The following is a 14,815-nucleotide window of genomic DNA, read 5'->3' as shown; positions in this document are numbered from 1 at the left end:
TGATTTTTTTTTTTTTTTAAACTGTCATTGTACAAAGAATAATAATGAACTAAAAGCAATGTTGTGAATTATTTGCCTAATCAAGGCTCCAATTAATTCACATAAAAATTCCACTTTGAACATTTTTTGGTAGAAAATATTGCATATGTGGTGTCTCTCCTTTTAAAAAAAAAAAGAGTATAAAACAAAAAAAAAACACTGTATCAACAGCTATATCTGAAGTTGATCTACAGATATTAAAGCAGGGGTGTCAAACTTATTTTAATTGAGGGCCACATCGCAGTTATGGTTGCTCTGAGAGCCGCTTTTAACAATGAGTAATATATAAAAATACATGTGTGTATATATAATACATTAACAATATATATTTTTCTACATAAGCTGCAAAAATAATATTTCTAAATTTTACTTTAACAACTGACAGCTTAGTCACCAGAATTTTACAGTAAAAGCAGTGTTTTTTTTTTACAGCATATAAAAAATTAAATAAATGGAATTGAATGGAGAAACAATACCACTGTTTTTAGTAGGAAAATTCAAGCAATGAAGCTGCCTTTTATTTTACCGTAAATTCTTGTTTTAATGTTTTTTTTGTTTGTTTTTTAATGTTTTAGTGTCTTACTGTATATGGAGAAAAAAAACAGTACCAAAGTTGATTTTACGGTAAAAAACTCGGTTGGCGGAATTTAACCGTAAAATCTATTGTCAATTTTACAGTCTACAATTTGATTGATCATTTGTTTTGAAATCATAATTCAAGCAGATATTTAAGTACAATATTTATCTTTATTTTAACAAAGCATTTTTGGCATACATGACATCTTGATTTTGATAATATTGAATTTTAAAAGATATCCAATTGCATTCAGTGCATGATTTTTAATGTCAAAAGGGAAAGAACAAATATATTTAGTAAGAAAAGATTATTTTATTTTATTAACGCATTTTATTTTCAGGCTTTCGCGGGCCACATGACATTTGAGATTTGGCCCCCGGGCCTTGATTTTGACACCTGTGTATTAAAGTGTTGAAAGTACCGGTAAACAAAAATGACATATTTTTAACACTTCAATGACTGAGACCCTTTTGGGTCCCAGGGACATTTAACATTCACCAAAATTGAGGGAAATGCTCAGTGTTCCAATATTCACTATATTGCCAAAAGTATTTGGCCACCTGCCTTGACTCACATATGAACTTGAAGTGCCATCCCATTCCTAACCCATAGGGTTCAATATGATGTCGGTCCACCTTTTGCAGCTATTACAGCTTCGACTCTTCTGGAAAGGCTGTCCACAAGGTTGCGGAGTGTGTTAATAGGAATTTTCCACCATTCTTTCAAAAGCACATTGGTGAGGTCTCCGTTCTAATTCATCCCAAAGATGTTCTATTGGGTTCAGGTCAGGACTCTGTGCAGGCCAGTCAAGTTAATCCACACCAGACTCTGTCATCCATGTCTTTATGGACCTTGCTCATGTTGGAAGAAGAAGGGGCCCGCTCCAAACTGTTCCCACAAGGAAATGTCCAAAATATTTTGGTATCCTGGAGCATTCAAAGTTCCTTTCACTGGAAATAAGGGGCCAAGCCCAACTCCTGAAAAACAACCACACACCATGATTCCTCCTCCACCAATTTTCACACTCGGCACAATGCAGTCCGAAATGTGCCGTTCTCCTGGCAAGCTCCAAACCCAGACTGGTCCATCAGATTGCCAGATGGAAAGGCGTGATTCATCTCTCCGGAGAAGGCGTCTCCACTGCTCTAGAGTCCAGTGGCGACGTGCTTTACACCACTGCATCCAACGCTTTGCATTGGACTTGGTGATGTATGGCTTAGATGCAGCTGCTCAGCCATGGAAACCCACTCCATGAAGCTCTCTGCGTACTGTATGTGGGCTAATTGGAAGGTCACATGAAGTTTGGAGCTTTACTGACTGTGCAGAAAGTCTTTGCACTACGCGCTTCAGCATCCGCTGACCCCTCTCTGTCAGTTTACGTGGCCTACCACTTGGTGGCTGAGTTGCTGTTGTTCCCAAACTCTTCCCTTTTCTTATAACAAAGCCGACAGTTGACTTTGGAATAGGTCGGAGCGAGGAAATTTCACGACTGGATTTATTGCACCGGTGGCATCCTACGACAGTTCCACGCTGGAAATCACTGAGAGCGGCCCATTCTTTCACAAATGATTGTAGAAACAGTCTCCATGCCTAAGTGCTTGATTTTATACACCGGGCCAAGTGATTAGGACACCTGATTGTGATCATTTGGATGGGTGGCATACTTGCCAACCCTCCCGAATTTTCCGGGAGACTCCCGAAATTCAGCGCCTCTCCCGAAAACCTCCCGGGACAAATATTCTCCCGAAAATCTCCCGATTTTCAGCCGGGGCTGGAGGCCACGCCCCCTCCAGCTCCATGCGGACCTGAGTGAGGACAGCCTTTTTTTATGACGGGAGGACAACAGGGTGACAAGAACTAAATCATCCAGACTAGAGATACATTGTATTATGTTTATCTTACCTAAAAATAAATATATTTATTAATTTTTTTAAAAAAAACTAAATATATTTTTACTATATTTTGCTAAAAACATCAAAATTAATTGTATTTTTGTTTGTATTTTTTCTGACTCCTTATTACATCCAGCCATAGAATTATACATTAAAATAAACAAATTGGAAATAATTAATTTAAAACGACCATATTTAATTATTGAAATAATTGCTTGTTTATCAACAACATTAGCATTTTATTCATTACATTAGGTCTCTGCTATTTGCAGATGATGTGGTCCTGATGGCTTCTTCTGGCCAAGATCTTCAGCTCTCGCTGGATCGGTTCGCAGCCGAGTGTGAAGCGACTGGGATGGGAATCAGCACCTCCAAGTCCGAGTCCATGGTTCTCTCCCGGAAAAGGGTGGAGTGCCATCTCCGGGTTGGGGAGGATATCTTGCCCCAAGTGGAGGAGTTCAAGTACCTCGGAGTCTTGTTCATGAGTGGGGGAAGAGTGGATCGTGAGATCGACAGGCGGATCGGTGCGGCGTCTTCAGTAATGCGGACGCTGTATCGATCCGTTGTGGTGAAGAAGGAGCTGAGCCGGAAGGCAAAGCTCTCGATTTACCGGTCGATCTACGTTCCCATCCTCACCTATGGTCATGAGCTTTGGGTCATGACCGAAAGGACAAGATCACGGGTACAAACGGCCGAAATGAGTTTCCTCCGCCGAGTGGCGGGGCTCTCCCTTAGAGATAGGGTGAGAAGCTCTGTCATTCGGGGGGAGCTCAAAGTAAAGCCGCTGCTCCTCCACATCGAGTGGAGCCAGATGAGGTGGTTCGGGCATCTGGTCAGAATGCCACCCGAACGCCTCCCTAGGAAGGTGTTTCGGGCACGTCCGACCGGTAGGAGGCCACGGGGAAGACCCAGGACACGCTGGGAAGACTATCTCTCCCGGCTGGCCTGGGAACGCCTCGGGATCCCCCGGGAGGAGCTGGACGAAGTGGCTGGGGAGAGGGAAGTCTGGGCTTCCCTGCTTAAGCTGCTGCCCCCGCGACCCGACCTCGGATAAGCGGAAGAAGATGGATGGATGGATGGATGGCATTACATTTTGAAGCTCTCAGAAGCCAAGTTATGTTATATTCCTTAAGATTTATTTATGCAAGTTTGAAGTATCAATTATCTAAACACAGTTTTGTTTGCATATTTTCAGGATGTAGATAGATATATATATATGTATATGTATATATATATGTATATGTATGTATATATATATGTATGAAATACTTGACTTGGTGAATTCTAGCTGTCAATATACTCCTCCCCTCTTTACCACGCCCCCGCTCTCAACCACGCCCCCGTCCCACCCCCAAAAACGCCCCCACCTCCCGAAATCGGAGGTCTCAAGGTTGGCAAGTATGATGGGTGGCCAAATACTTTTGGCAATATAGTGTATATTGTATTGGTTTCAAAAAATATATATTTAAAAAAAAAAAACTTCATCAAAACAAACAACGCACTGTGAATGATCATACAAGACAGTCTATTCGAATATTCTAAATTAAATATACTTTACCGTGAAGGACGGGTTGCTTTCATAACGCCAGTTCCCTTCAGTGCCACCAGGGGTCAGTATACAGCATGGTATGAGTCCACATGAAGTTTGTCCTAGCACGGCTCCCCGTACTTGCCGGGCGGTAGTGGAGGTCAGGCGTGCTCGTCCCAACAACTGTGAAATGCTACATAGCCACCGAAACACTCGCGAATGTCATCCAAAAAAACACGGACGGAAAGCAAAATGCGACTTTTAAAATGTCCCAAGTGCTCGCATGGACTGAAGGCGTAAGGAAGGAGGAGAGCGACACCGACAACTGAGCGTCCGTTTTGTCCTACAAAGGCAGTTTGACAGGCCTGGCGTTAAACATAAAACTGCTGCAGGAGGCGAACAAGACGACTACATGAAGTAATAAACTGCCTTTTCCACCAAATACAAGACAATTGAAAGATGAGGAAGGACGTGAGGATACTACTTGTCGGGGAACGTAAGTAGCGAGTGTCTGCCAGGCGGCAAAGCGCTTTATCCGCTTAAAGTGTATGTTAGCCTGGAAGCTAATTGCTAACACTTCTATATGTTAATGTGTGTAGCAACTATTAAACTTCATAATATCTACACCACTGGTTCTTAACCTTGTTGGAGGTACCGAACCCTACCAGTTTCATATGCGCATTCACCGAACCTTTCTTTAGTGATAAATTAAATGTTTGTTTTTTTCACGTTCAAGACAAAGTTATGTTTTTGGTAACACTTTAGTATGGGGAACATATTCTAAGTAACAAAGACTTCATTTAGAGTTTTTTGGACACTAGGGGAACATATTCTACGTAACAAAAACTTAATTTAGAGTTTTTTGGACACTAGGGGAACATATTCTAAGTAACAAAGATTTACCGTATTTTTCATGCTATAAGTTGCAGTTTTTTTTCATAGTTTGGCCGGGGGTGCGACTTATACTCAGGAGCGACTTATGTGTGAAATTATTAACACATTAGTGTAAAATATCAATGTTATTTAGCTCATTCACGTAAGAGACTAGACGTAAAAGATTTCATGGGATTTAGCGATTAGGAGTGACAGGTTGTTTGGTAAACGTATAGCATGTTCTATATGTTATAGTTATTTGAATGACTCTTACCATGATATGTTACGTTAACATACCAGACACGTTCTCAGTTGTTTATTTATGCCTCATATAACATACACTTATTCAGCCTGTTGTTCACTATTCTTTATTTTAAATTGCCTTTCAACTGTCTATTCTTGGTGTTGGCTTTTATTTTTCAGACTATTAGTTGCAGTTTTTTTCATAGTTTGGCCGGGGGTGCGACTTATACTCAGGAGCGACTTATGTGTGAAATTATTAACACATTACCGTAAAATATCAAATAATGTTATTTAGCTCATTCACGTAAGAGACTAGACGTATAAGATTTCATGGGATTTAGCGATTAGGATTGACAGATTGTTTGGTAAACTTTTAGCATGTTCTATATGTTATAGTTATTTGAATGACTCTTACCATAATATGTTACGTTAACAAACCAGGCACGTTCTCAGTTGGTTATTTATGCCTCATATAACATACACTTATTCAGCCTGTTGTTCACTATTCTTTATTTTAAATTGCCTTTCAACTGTCTATTCTTGGTTTTGGCTTTTATCAAATAAATGTCCCCAAAAAATGCGACTTATACTCCAGTATAAGTCCGAATAAGACATTAATAAGTACTTAATAATGACTAGTTAAGAGCCAATATGTTACTAATTTGCATGTTAATAAGCAACTAATTAATGGTGAATATGTTCCCCATACTAAAGTGTTACCATGTTTTTTTTACTGGTGCACAAAATGAACCGTGCATGAACATCACCTTGTTCAAACAACAAAACCAACACAGTGCATAAACTCACAACAAATTACACACCTGCAAATCAGTCTGACTTCTGCTGTTGCCGTATCCGTAATACGCCGATAGGGAGAAGTTTTTATTTACACGATGAGTCGGGTGTGTCTTGACCTCCGCCGGACCCCTGAGCCTGACTCACCGAACCCCTAGGGTTCGATCGAACCCAGGTTAAGAACCACTGATCTACACACACTACAATTATCCCTTATGAGTTTGTGTTTATTTGGAACATGCATGCATACAACATGATACGTCACAATTTCCAGTTTCTCTATTCAACATGTTCGAAAAGGAGTAGGAAGAAGCAGAGCTTATTTAATCCTACCCCTTTTCATTTACATAGCTGTTGCTAAAACGTTTGTTCACTTCCTGTTCTCAATTTATTCACAATATACTCCATTGAAAATAAATAAATAATATTAGATAAGTAAGCTAATCTAGAAAATGAATGGATGGATGAAATAAATTCAGAATGTTTATCATGGTTCTTCTTTGTACTTTGTAAACACTTTACGTTTGAATAGTTTCTCAAAGTGGTTCATATTAGTACATTGTTTGATTTCTTTGCTTAATCCATTCCATCATTTAATCCCACATACTGATATACTGAAGGTCTTAAGTGTTGTACGTGCTTACAAATGTTTTAAATTACATCTTTCTCTACGGTTATATTTATCCTCTTTTGTGGAGTTGAATTGGGTTTGAGTTTATTTGGAACATTAATGCATACAACATGATACGTCACAATTTCCAGTTTTTCTATTCAACATGTTCGAAGTGGAGCAGGAAGAAGCAGAGTTTATTTAATCCTACCCCTTTTCCTTTACATAGCAGTTGCTAACACTTGTTCACTTCCTGTTCTCAATTTGTTCACAATATACTCCATAAGTAATTACAATAAAAATAAATAAGTAAGTTATATTTCATATGGTGAGATGAGTAAGATTTTCTAGAACAATGTTTTTCAACACCGTGAGATACAGTCTGGTGTGCCGTGGAAGATTATGTGATTTCACCTAATTGGGTTAAAAATAATTTTTGCAAACCAGTAATTATAATCCACAAATAATGTGCTGTAGTTGAGTGTCAGTGCTGTCAAGCGCTCGGCAGAGTAACCATGTTATACTTTTCCATATCAGTAGGTGGCAGCAGGTAGCTAATTGCTTTGTAGATGTCGGGAACATGGTTCGTTGTCGTGATCCCAATATGCAGACGACAGCGGGAGGCAGCGTGCAGGTAAAAAAGGGGTCTAACGCTTAAACCAAAAGTAAACAAAAGGCGAGTGCAGCTAAAAAAAGGCATTGAAGCTTAGGGACGGCTATGCAAAACGAAACTAAAACTGAACTGGCTGCAAAGTAAACAAAAACAGAATGCTGGACGACAGCAAAAACTTGCAGCGTGTGGAGCAAAGACGGCGTCCACAAAGTACATCCGTACATGACATGACAATCAACAAAAAAGGATAGCAGACAACTTCAATTGTCTCTATTTGTTTTTACAAAGTAGGTGCAGGGAATATTGCTCAAAGACACGAAACTGCGACAGGAAAAGCCACCAAAATAGGAGCGCAAGATAAGAACTAAAACACTACACACAGGAAAACAGCAAACAACTCCAAATAAGTCAGGGTGTGATGTGACAGGTGGTGACAGTACACCTACTTTGAGACAAGAGTTATAGTGATGCATGCTTGGTTATGGTTTAAATTAATATGCAACACTTGTAAGAACAATGTTTTACTGTCAGTATCGGCTGTTCAGTTTCATTTTTTTATGTTTTCTGTTGGTGGTGTGCCTCAGGATTTTTTTTATGAAAAAAATGCACCTTGGCTCAAAAAAGGTTGAAAAACACCGGTCTAGAAAATGAATGGATGGATGAAATGAATTCAGAATGTTTATCATGGTTCTTCTTTGTACTTTGTAAACACTTTAAGTTTGAAGGTTTTCTTGAAGTGGATCATATTAGTACATTGTTTGATTTATTTGCTTAGTCCATTCCATAATTTAATTCCATATACTGAAGGTCTTTAATGTTGTACCTGCGTACAAATGTTTTAAATTACATTTTTCTCTTTTGTTGAGAAGAATTGTTGTATATTCTTGGGTAGCAGGTTATAGTTTGCTTTGTGTATAATTTTAGCTGTTTGCAAATTCACTATGTCATGGAATGTCAGTATTTTCGGTTCAATGAATAAAGGGTTTGTATGTTCTCTATATCCAACATTATGTATTATTCCAACTGATCTTTTTTGTAGCACCGTTAATGAATAAAGTGTACTCTTGTAGTTGTTTCCCCATATTTTTACAGAATAAATCAGATATGTAAGTAGAGAATATGAAGTGATTTTTGGTCTAGAACATGTTTTGCTTTATTCATTATTGATGTGTTTCTTGCTACTTTATGTTGTATATTTTTTACATGAGATTCCCAGTTCAATTTATCATCAATCATACTTAGAAATTTGGTTTCATTTACTCTTTCAATTTATATTCTAAGAGTTGTAGGCTATTGATTAGAATTGAATGTTTTGGTTACCTTTACGGTGTAGTACTTCTACAACCTAAAGCAGATTAGACAAAAAATAACTATAGATGTCAACTCTTAGCTATGCATTACATGCAAAATCTTTGTGAAATATCAATAATAAGACACCGTTTTCTTTTTTCTGTGCAGCCAAAGTGGGGAAGACGTCCCTAATAATGTCTCTGGTCAGTGAAGAGTTTCCTGATGAGGTGAGTCTGGTGGTGTCCCGATACCAATATTTTGGTACCGGTACCAAAATGCATTTCGATACTTTTCGGTACTTTTGATACTTTTCTAAATAAAGGGGACCACAAAAAAATGCATTATTGGCTTTTTTAAACAAAAAATCCTAGGGTACATTAAACATATGTATAAATAGTGAATATACAAGACAACTTTTCTTTTAGTAGTAAGTAAGAAAACAAAAGCTCCTAATTTAACCGCTGACGTATGCAGTAACATATTGTGTCATTTTCCATTCTATTATTTTGTCAACATTATAAAGGACAAGCTGTCAAAATTGAGTTTTAATCTACTTGTTCATTTACCGTTAATATCTGCTTATTTTCTGTTTTAACATGTTACATCTACACTTCTGTTAAAATGTAATAAACACTTATTCTTCTGTTGTTTGGATACTTTACATTAGTTTTGGATAATACCACAAATTTGGGTATCAATCCGATACCAAGTCGTTCATATTCAAAGTCCTCATGTGTCCAGGGACATATTTCCTGAGGTTATAAACATAATATACATTTAAAAAAAAAACGAACTGGTACACGACAGGACGGAAAAGCACATATGTGCAAAATGTAAGCAAAAGTGGTTGAAAAACCAAAACATCATTGAGGGCAGCATGTGTGGGACTAATTGGCCATGTGTTATTCTGTATTTTTCTGATGATGGTAAAACATCTGTATTAAATAATGTACATCATTTTGATGTGCTCATTAACATTGCTGTCTTTAATGCTTCAGGTTCCTCTCAGAGCTGAGGAGATCACCATCCCAGCAGACGTCACTCCAGAGAGGGTGCCCACGCACATTGTGGATTACTCAGGTATTGTAGATTTAGTTTATAATGTGTTTCTAATGGCTGACATGTAAAAAACACTACTGATAAACCCTTTTTGACATCTTGCAGAGGCCGAACAATCTGATGAGCAGCTGTATCAAGAAATATCAAAAGTTGGTTTTACTGATAGTTGACTCTTTTAACTGTTATTTTCCCCCAAACACTACACTAATTTGGGTTGTTTCCACTCTTACAGGCCAATGTTATATGCATAGTGTATTCAGTCAACAACAAGAAGTCCATTGAGAAGGTGAGCTCATTTTCTCCCCACGGTTCCTTACTGTTGATTGAGGTTCTGATATCACAGGTGTTCATTTACTTAACAGCATCACACTGGTATATGTGGAACAATGGGAACACATTGTGTTGGCCACACCTGTACAATCCACACTGCCAGTTATAACAGGGCATTATTGTCCTTGTGCTGGTTCTTATTTGCTTGTGCAGATCTACCTAATTTAATGGCCCCAGATTGTTTGTGCTTGGAGTAGGGAAGTAACGATATCAAAATATCACGTTATTAAGGGCAGGGTACAATATTATTGTGGTATATGTAGGGGTGTAACGGTACGTGTATTTGTATTGAACCGTTTCAGTACGGGGGTTCCGGTTCGTTTCGGAGGTGTACCGAACGAGTTTCCACACGGACATATTAAGTAGCGCAACGCACGTTGTGTAAACAATGCACACCGAGGCACAACACACAGGCATGCTAGCAGCTAACGGGTTACGATAGACTGACCATACGTCCTCTTTTCACCGGACATGTCCTCTTTTACGGAGCTGTCAGGGCGGAGTTTCTTAAATGCCTCAAATGTCCGGCATTTTGAGTTAGGGTTGCGTGTATTTTCAATGTATGTTCAGGGTTAAGAAGGGGTTAAAAACAAAACAAATTGTGTAAGCAGCAGCATTGGTGAGGGAGGGGCAGAGACAGAGAGAGAGAGAGAGTTATGATAAACGCGCATGCGTCGCCAGGCTCTGCTTTTTATCCATAGATTTATCACATTTATTTTTTTATTATCTATAGCAGGGGTGTCAAAAGTGTGCCCCGGAGGCCATTTGCGGCCCACAGCTAATGTTTTAAAGGCCCACGGCACATTCTAAAAATACTATTAAAATAAACAAAAACATAACAAAAGTGAAATAAAAAAGCTTAAAGGTTAAATGTAATTTAGAAAAAGTTGCAATGTTGACTAATAAAACAAAGCTGTTTTTTTTTTCTTTCAAACTGTCATTGCTCAAAACATAATATTGAATCAAAATCTATGTTATTATGAATTATTGACCTATCCAAGGTTCCCATTACTTCACATCAAATATTCCACTAAGAAAAATATTTTTGGTGGAAGATTTAGCAAATCTGGTAAATAATTAACCCAAAAATGTATATTTTGTTGTTTTCTTACTGTACCGAAAATGAACCGAACCGTGACCTCTAAGCCGAGGTAGGTACCGAACCAAAATTTTTGTGTACCGTTACACCGCTAGGTATATGTAAAAAAAATAACTTAAAAATGCCAGAGTGTAAAATGAAGTGGCATGAATTTTTAGGATAAACTCACATACTTACACAAACATAATGCTAAAATGTTCTAATCATATTTATTACTACAAACAAGTGTTTTTAAGTGCAAATAATTGTTCGGGGACATCTACTGTGTCTGAAGTTTTACTTTCAGAGAAGCAGTTTCCTCTACAGTGGACATTTGTTTTATCAGTTTTGAAAATGCAGTTTCTCAGAAAAGTTAACTTACATTTGAACTTTTAATGATGTAAATATCTCACAAATTGACGTTTAGCTTCGCTGGCTTCATCTTTTCGTGTGATGATAGCTTATCAAGTAGTTCGATGTGCAGAAGTTGCTTTCCCTCGGCACGGCGGGCGTGCCTTGACAGAGTCTGTTTTGGCTTGGGACACTTAAAACGAACATTTGTTACCTCCGCCACGGAAGTTATGTTTTCACCAGGTTTTGTTTGTCTGTTAGTTAGCAACATAACTTTAAAAGTTATGACCGGATTCTGAAAAAAAAAAAAAAATTCTCTATCTACTACGCAGTGGAACACATTTCACTTCCTGCTTTCTCTTTCGTGCCACGCCCCCACATTGCGGACCGCGCTGCGCTGAGCATTCTGGTAGATGTAGTTTTTTTTTAAACCCACCAAAGTAAAAGAGCCAGAAAAAAAAACTATACGCCAAGTTTTTGTTTAATGCAGCCACTTGTATGGCGTCACATTAGTGCCAAAAATCCGAGCGCATAAAAACTGTTATCGCGCGCTGATTCTCCACTTCGTGCGCGCGCGACACCCTTTTGCGCGCGCGTGGTGCCTTTTTGCGCGCGCATGGTGCCTTTCTGCGCGCGCGCCGTCTCGGTCTGTGCGCTGTCATGTTTCGTTTTGGCACTTTGGGGGCGGGTATGCTTAGACGGCCCCTTCTTTCTGATTGGTCAGGCGAAAAATGCTCAGAGCCAATCAGAAGTATAGCAGTGCGGGTCATCGTCAATATGTATCAAGATTTACGGAGGAAGAAGTGGATAAAAACATGTCGCGCGCTGATGAAGGTTATTTCATACCACATAAACACAATACAGGGTAATACAAAATGTGACCCAAATAAATAATAAGACAACAAACACCATATTCACATCTTTCAGCCAGAACTGGTCCACCAGCAATAACATCCAACCATAACATTATTTTATATTTTCACTTCTTCTTGAACATTTGTTTTCTAATTTATGGAATTTCTTTTAATTCAGCCATAAAATTAATGAAATAATCTTTGAAGTTTGTTTTTAAAATGTTAAAAATAGCCTTTTAATAATGTATTCTGAAACAGTTTAAAATAATCAGAGAACTGACTAACACTGACCCTACACAACTATGTTGCACAATTAAGTCTTTTTTTTTTTTTAACGCAAAGAGGTAATTTCAACAGATACAGCATCCTATGTCATATCTACATGTAATAAGATTTGTAACAAGGCAAACCCTTTGTAAATTGGTCGAAAATCGAGCAAGTTATGGTAATTTAATTAGTACATGTACCATTGACATCAATGTAATGATTGAGGCTAGCTGTCCGAGGTAAGATGGCTACAACGTTGCTACGCTGGAGAATCATTGGTCATATGAAAAATGCTCAGAGCCAATCAGAAAGGAGGGGCCGTCTAAGCATACCCGCCCCCAAAGTGCCAAAAAGAAAAAGACAGCGCGAGGAGAGATGCCAGGAGTACGCAGAGAGCGCACAGACCGAGACGGCGCACGCGCAGAAAGGCACCGCGCGCGCGTAAAAGGGTGTCGCGCGCGCGCGCGCGCACGAAGTGGTAAATCAGCGCGCGATAACAGTTTTTATGCGCTTGGATTTTTGGCACTAATGTGACGCTATACACTTGTCACTGCATTATTGAGAAGATTTTGAAACTGTAATGCAGTTGTATTTACAAAACCGTGACTACCCTAGTTTGAAGTGATTAGTTCAATAATGGTGTGCTGTTCTGTCCCAGGTTACCAGCCATTGGATACCCCTCATCAATGACAGAATAGACAAAGACAGCAGGTGGTTAGCGGCAAGCTTATAATTACCGTATTGACCCAAATATAAAACAACCCCCTTTTTTATATTTAATAAGACAAACTCAGATAACAACTAGTTGTTGATTAATCACCATTGTATTAAACTTACCTCTTCTGTTGTTTGCAAACTTGCGAACAACTTTTGAGACACTTTTTTGTTGTTGTGCGGCTGCATCTCTCCAGGTTACTGGTGTATGCGAAAGCTTGGCACCACTTGGTGGTTTTTATTCATAAAATATAAGCCGTATTATAAGACAATTTTCGAAGTGGAAATACTCTAATATATCTGGGTCAGTAAGGCAATTTGAAAAGTTTTCTTATCATCCACTTTTGGTGTACATTATGCCAAAAATCACTGTTTTTAAGTTCAAGTTGTGCATTTTTTTACAGGGTTCCGTTGATTCTTGTGGGCAACAAGTCTGACCTGGTGGAGCACAGCAGCATGGAGACCATCCTGCCTATCATGAATCAATACCAGGACATTGAGACGTGTGTGGAGGTAAGAAAACCTCATGACATATAAGAGAACCCGCCCACTCTTAATGTTAAGTGAACCACAATGACAAATACTGTAAGTGTGTAAGGCTGCCGACTGACCTTGTTTCCACGCCACATGGATTAATATCACGGAGACCCACTACTAACACTGTGTTGTTGTCATGGAGGAATATGTCCTCTGTCGCTCTAGTGCTAGATTAGCTTCAAGGACGTGAGTGAGGGCACATGCAAAGTGGAAATAGTCTGGACACTAAATCATGTGACATTTAACTCCAAAGGCATGTCAATCTGCATTGTTTGTTGTTATTAGTCTAGAACAAAAAAAGAAGGGACAAAAAAAGAGATTTCAGAAGCTTTAACATACATCAGCAACCTTTCATTTTAAACAGTCAAATTCCCAGATTAAATGAAAATAGCAAAAGTCATACCAATTTATAAGACTGGAGACAAACACCGATTTACAAACTTCAGACCGGTCTCTCTACTTCCACAATTTTCAAAAATTATTGAAAACTTGTTTAACAACAGATTGGAGAAATTCATAAATAAAAATGAAACACTCATAGACAACTAATACGGATACAGAGCCAACATTTCAACATCAGGGGCATTAATCGAATTTGACACAATCAAACATAAGATCTTAATAAACAAATTAGAACGGTATGGAATCAGAGGGTTGGTCTTGTACAGGGTAAGAGGCGACTTAACCAACAGGAAGCGATACGTTAAGCTCGGCGAACACACGTCTACAAAGCTGAAAATATATTGTGGCACACCTCAGGGATCAATACTAGGACCAAAATTATTTAATCTATATATAAACGACATTTGTATAGTTACAAAGGACCTAGAGTTGGTATTATTTGCAGATGATACAACTGTGTTTTGTTCAGGAGAGAACACACATAATCTAATACAAATAACGGAAGAAATGAACAAATTAAAAAGACTATCTTTGAATCTCAGTAAAACTAAAATAATGCTATTTGGTAACAGTAGAAGAGGAAGTCAAACACAAAAACAAATAGATGGAGTAGACATTGAAGGGTAAAGGAAAACACATTTTTGGGTGTAATAATAGATAACAAAATGAACTGCAAACCTCATGTAAAAAATATACAACATAAAGTACCGTATTTTTCGGAGTATAAGTCGCTCCGGAGTATAAGTCGCACTGTCTGAAAATG

General features: G+C 38.4%; 1 protein-coding gene across 2 annotated transcripts in view; it reads left to right on the top strand.

Moving 5' to 3' along the window:
* Window positions 1-4,151: 4,151 nt before the first annotated feature.
* rhot1a (ras homolog family member T1a) overlaps window positions 4,152-14,815 on the top strand; it is a 33,882-nt gene continuing 23,218 nt past the window's right edge. Inside the window, exons 1-7 of one of the 2 annotated variants that reach the window (XM_061974280.2) lie at window positions 4,152-4,532; window positions 8,629-8,687; window positions 9,459-9,540; window positions 9,625-9,668; window positions 9,752-9,805; window positions 13,058-13,110; window positions 13,518-13,626. In XM_061974280.2, the coding sequence (XP_061830264.1) occupies window positions 4,496-4,532; window positions 8,629-8,687; window positions 9,459-9,540; window positions 9,625-9,668; window positions 9,752-9,805; window positions 13,058-13,110; window positions 13,518-13,626 (438 nt within the window). In that variant the 5' untranslated portion in view covers window positions 4,152-4,495. The remainder of the gene's footprint in view (window positions 4,533-8,628; window positions 8,688-9,458; window positions 9,541-9,624; window positions 9,669-9,751; window positions 9,806-13,057; window positions 13,111-13,517; window positions 13,627-14,815) is intronic. The other variant, XM_061974282.1, reaches the window with a different exon arrangement.

This window comes from Nerophis lumbriciformis, linkage group LG22, assembly GCF_033978685.3.
Source record: "Nerophis lumbriciformis linkage group LG22, RoL_Nlum_v2.1, whole genome shotgun sequence".
Classification (NCBI taxonomy): Eukaryota; Metazoa; Chordata; class Actinopteri; order Syngnathiformes; family Syngnathidae; genus Nerophis; species Nerophis lumbriciformis.
Note: the sequence above shows the minus strand (reverse complement) of the source record. Positions and strands in the feature narration are given on the sequence as shown.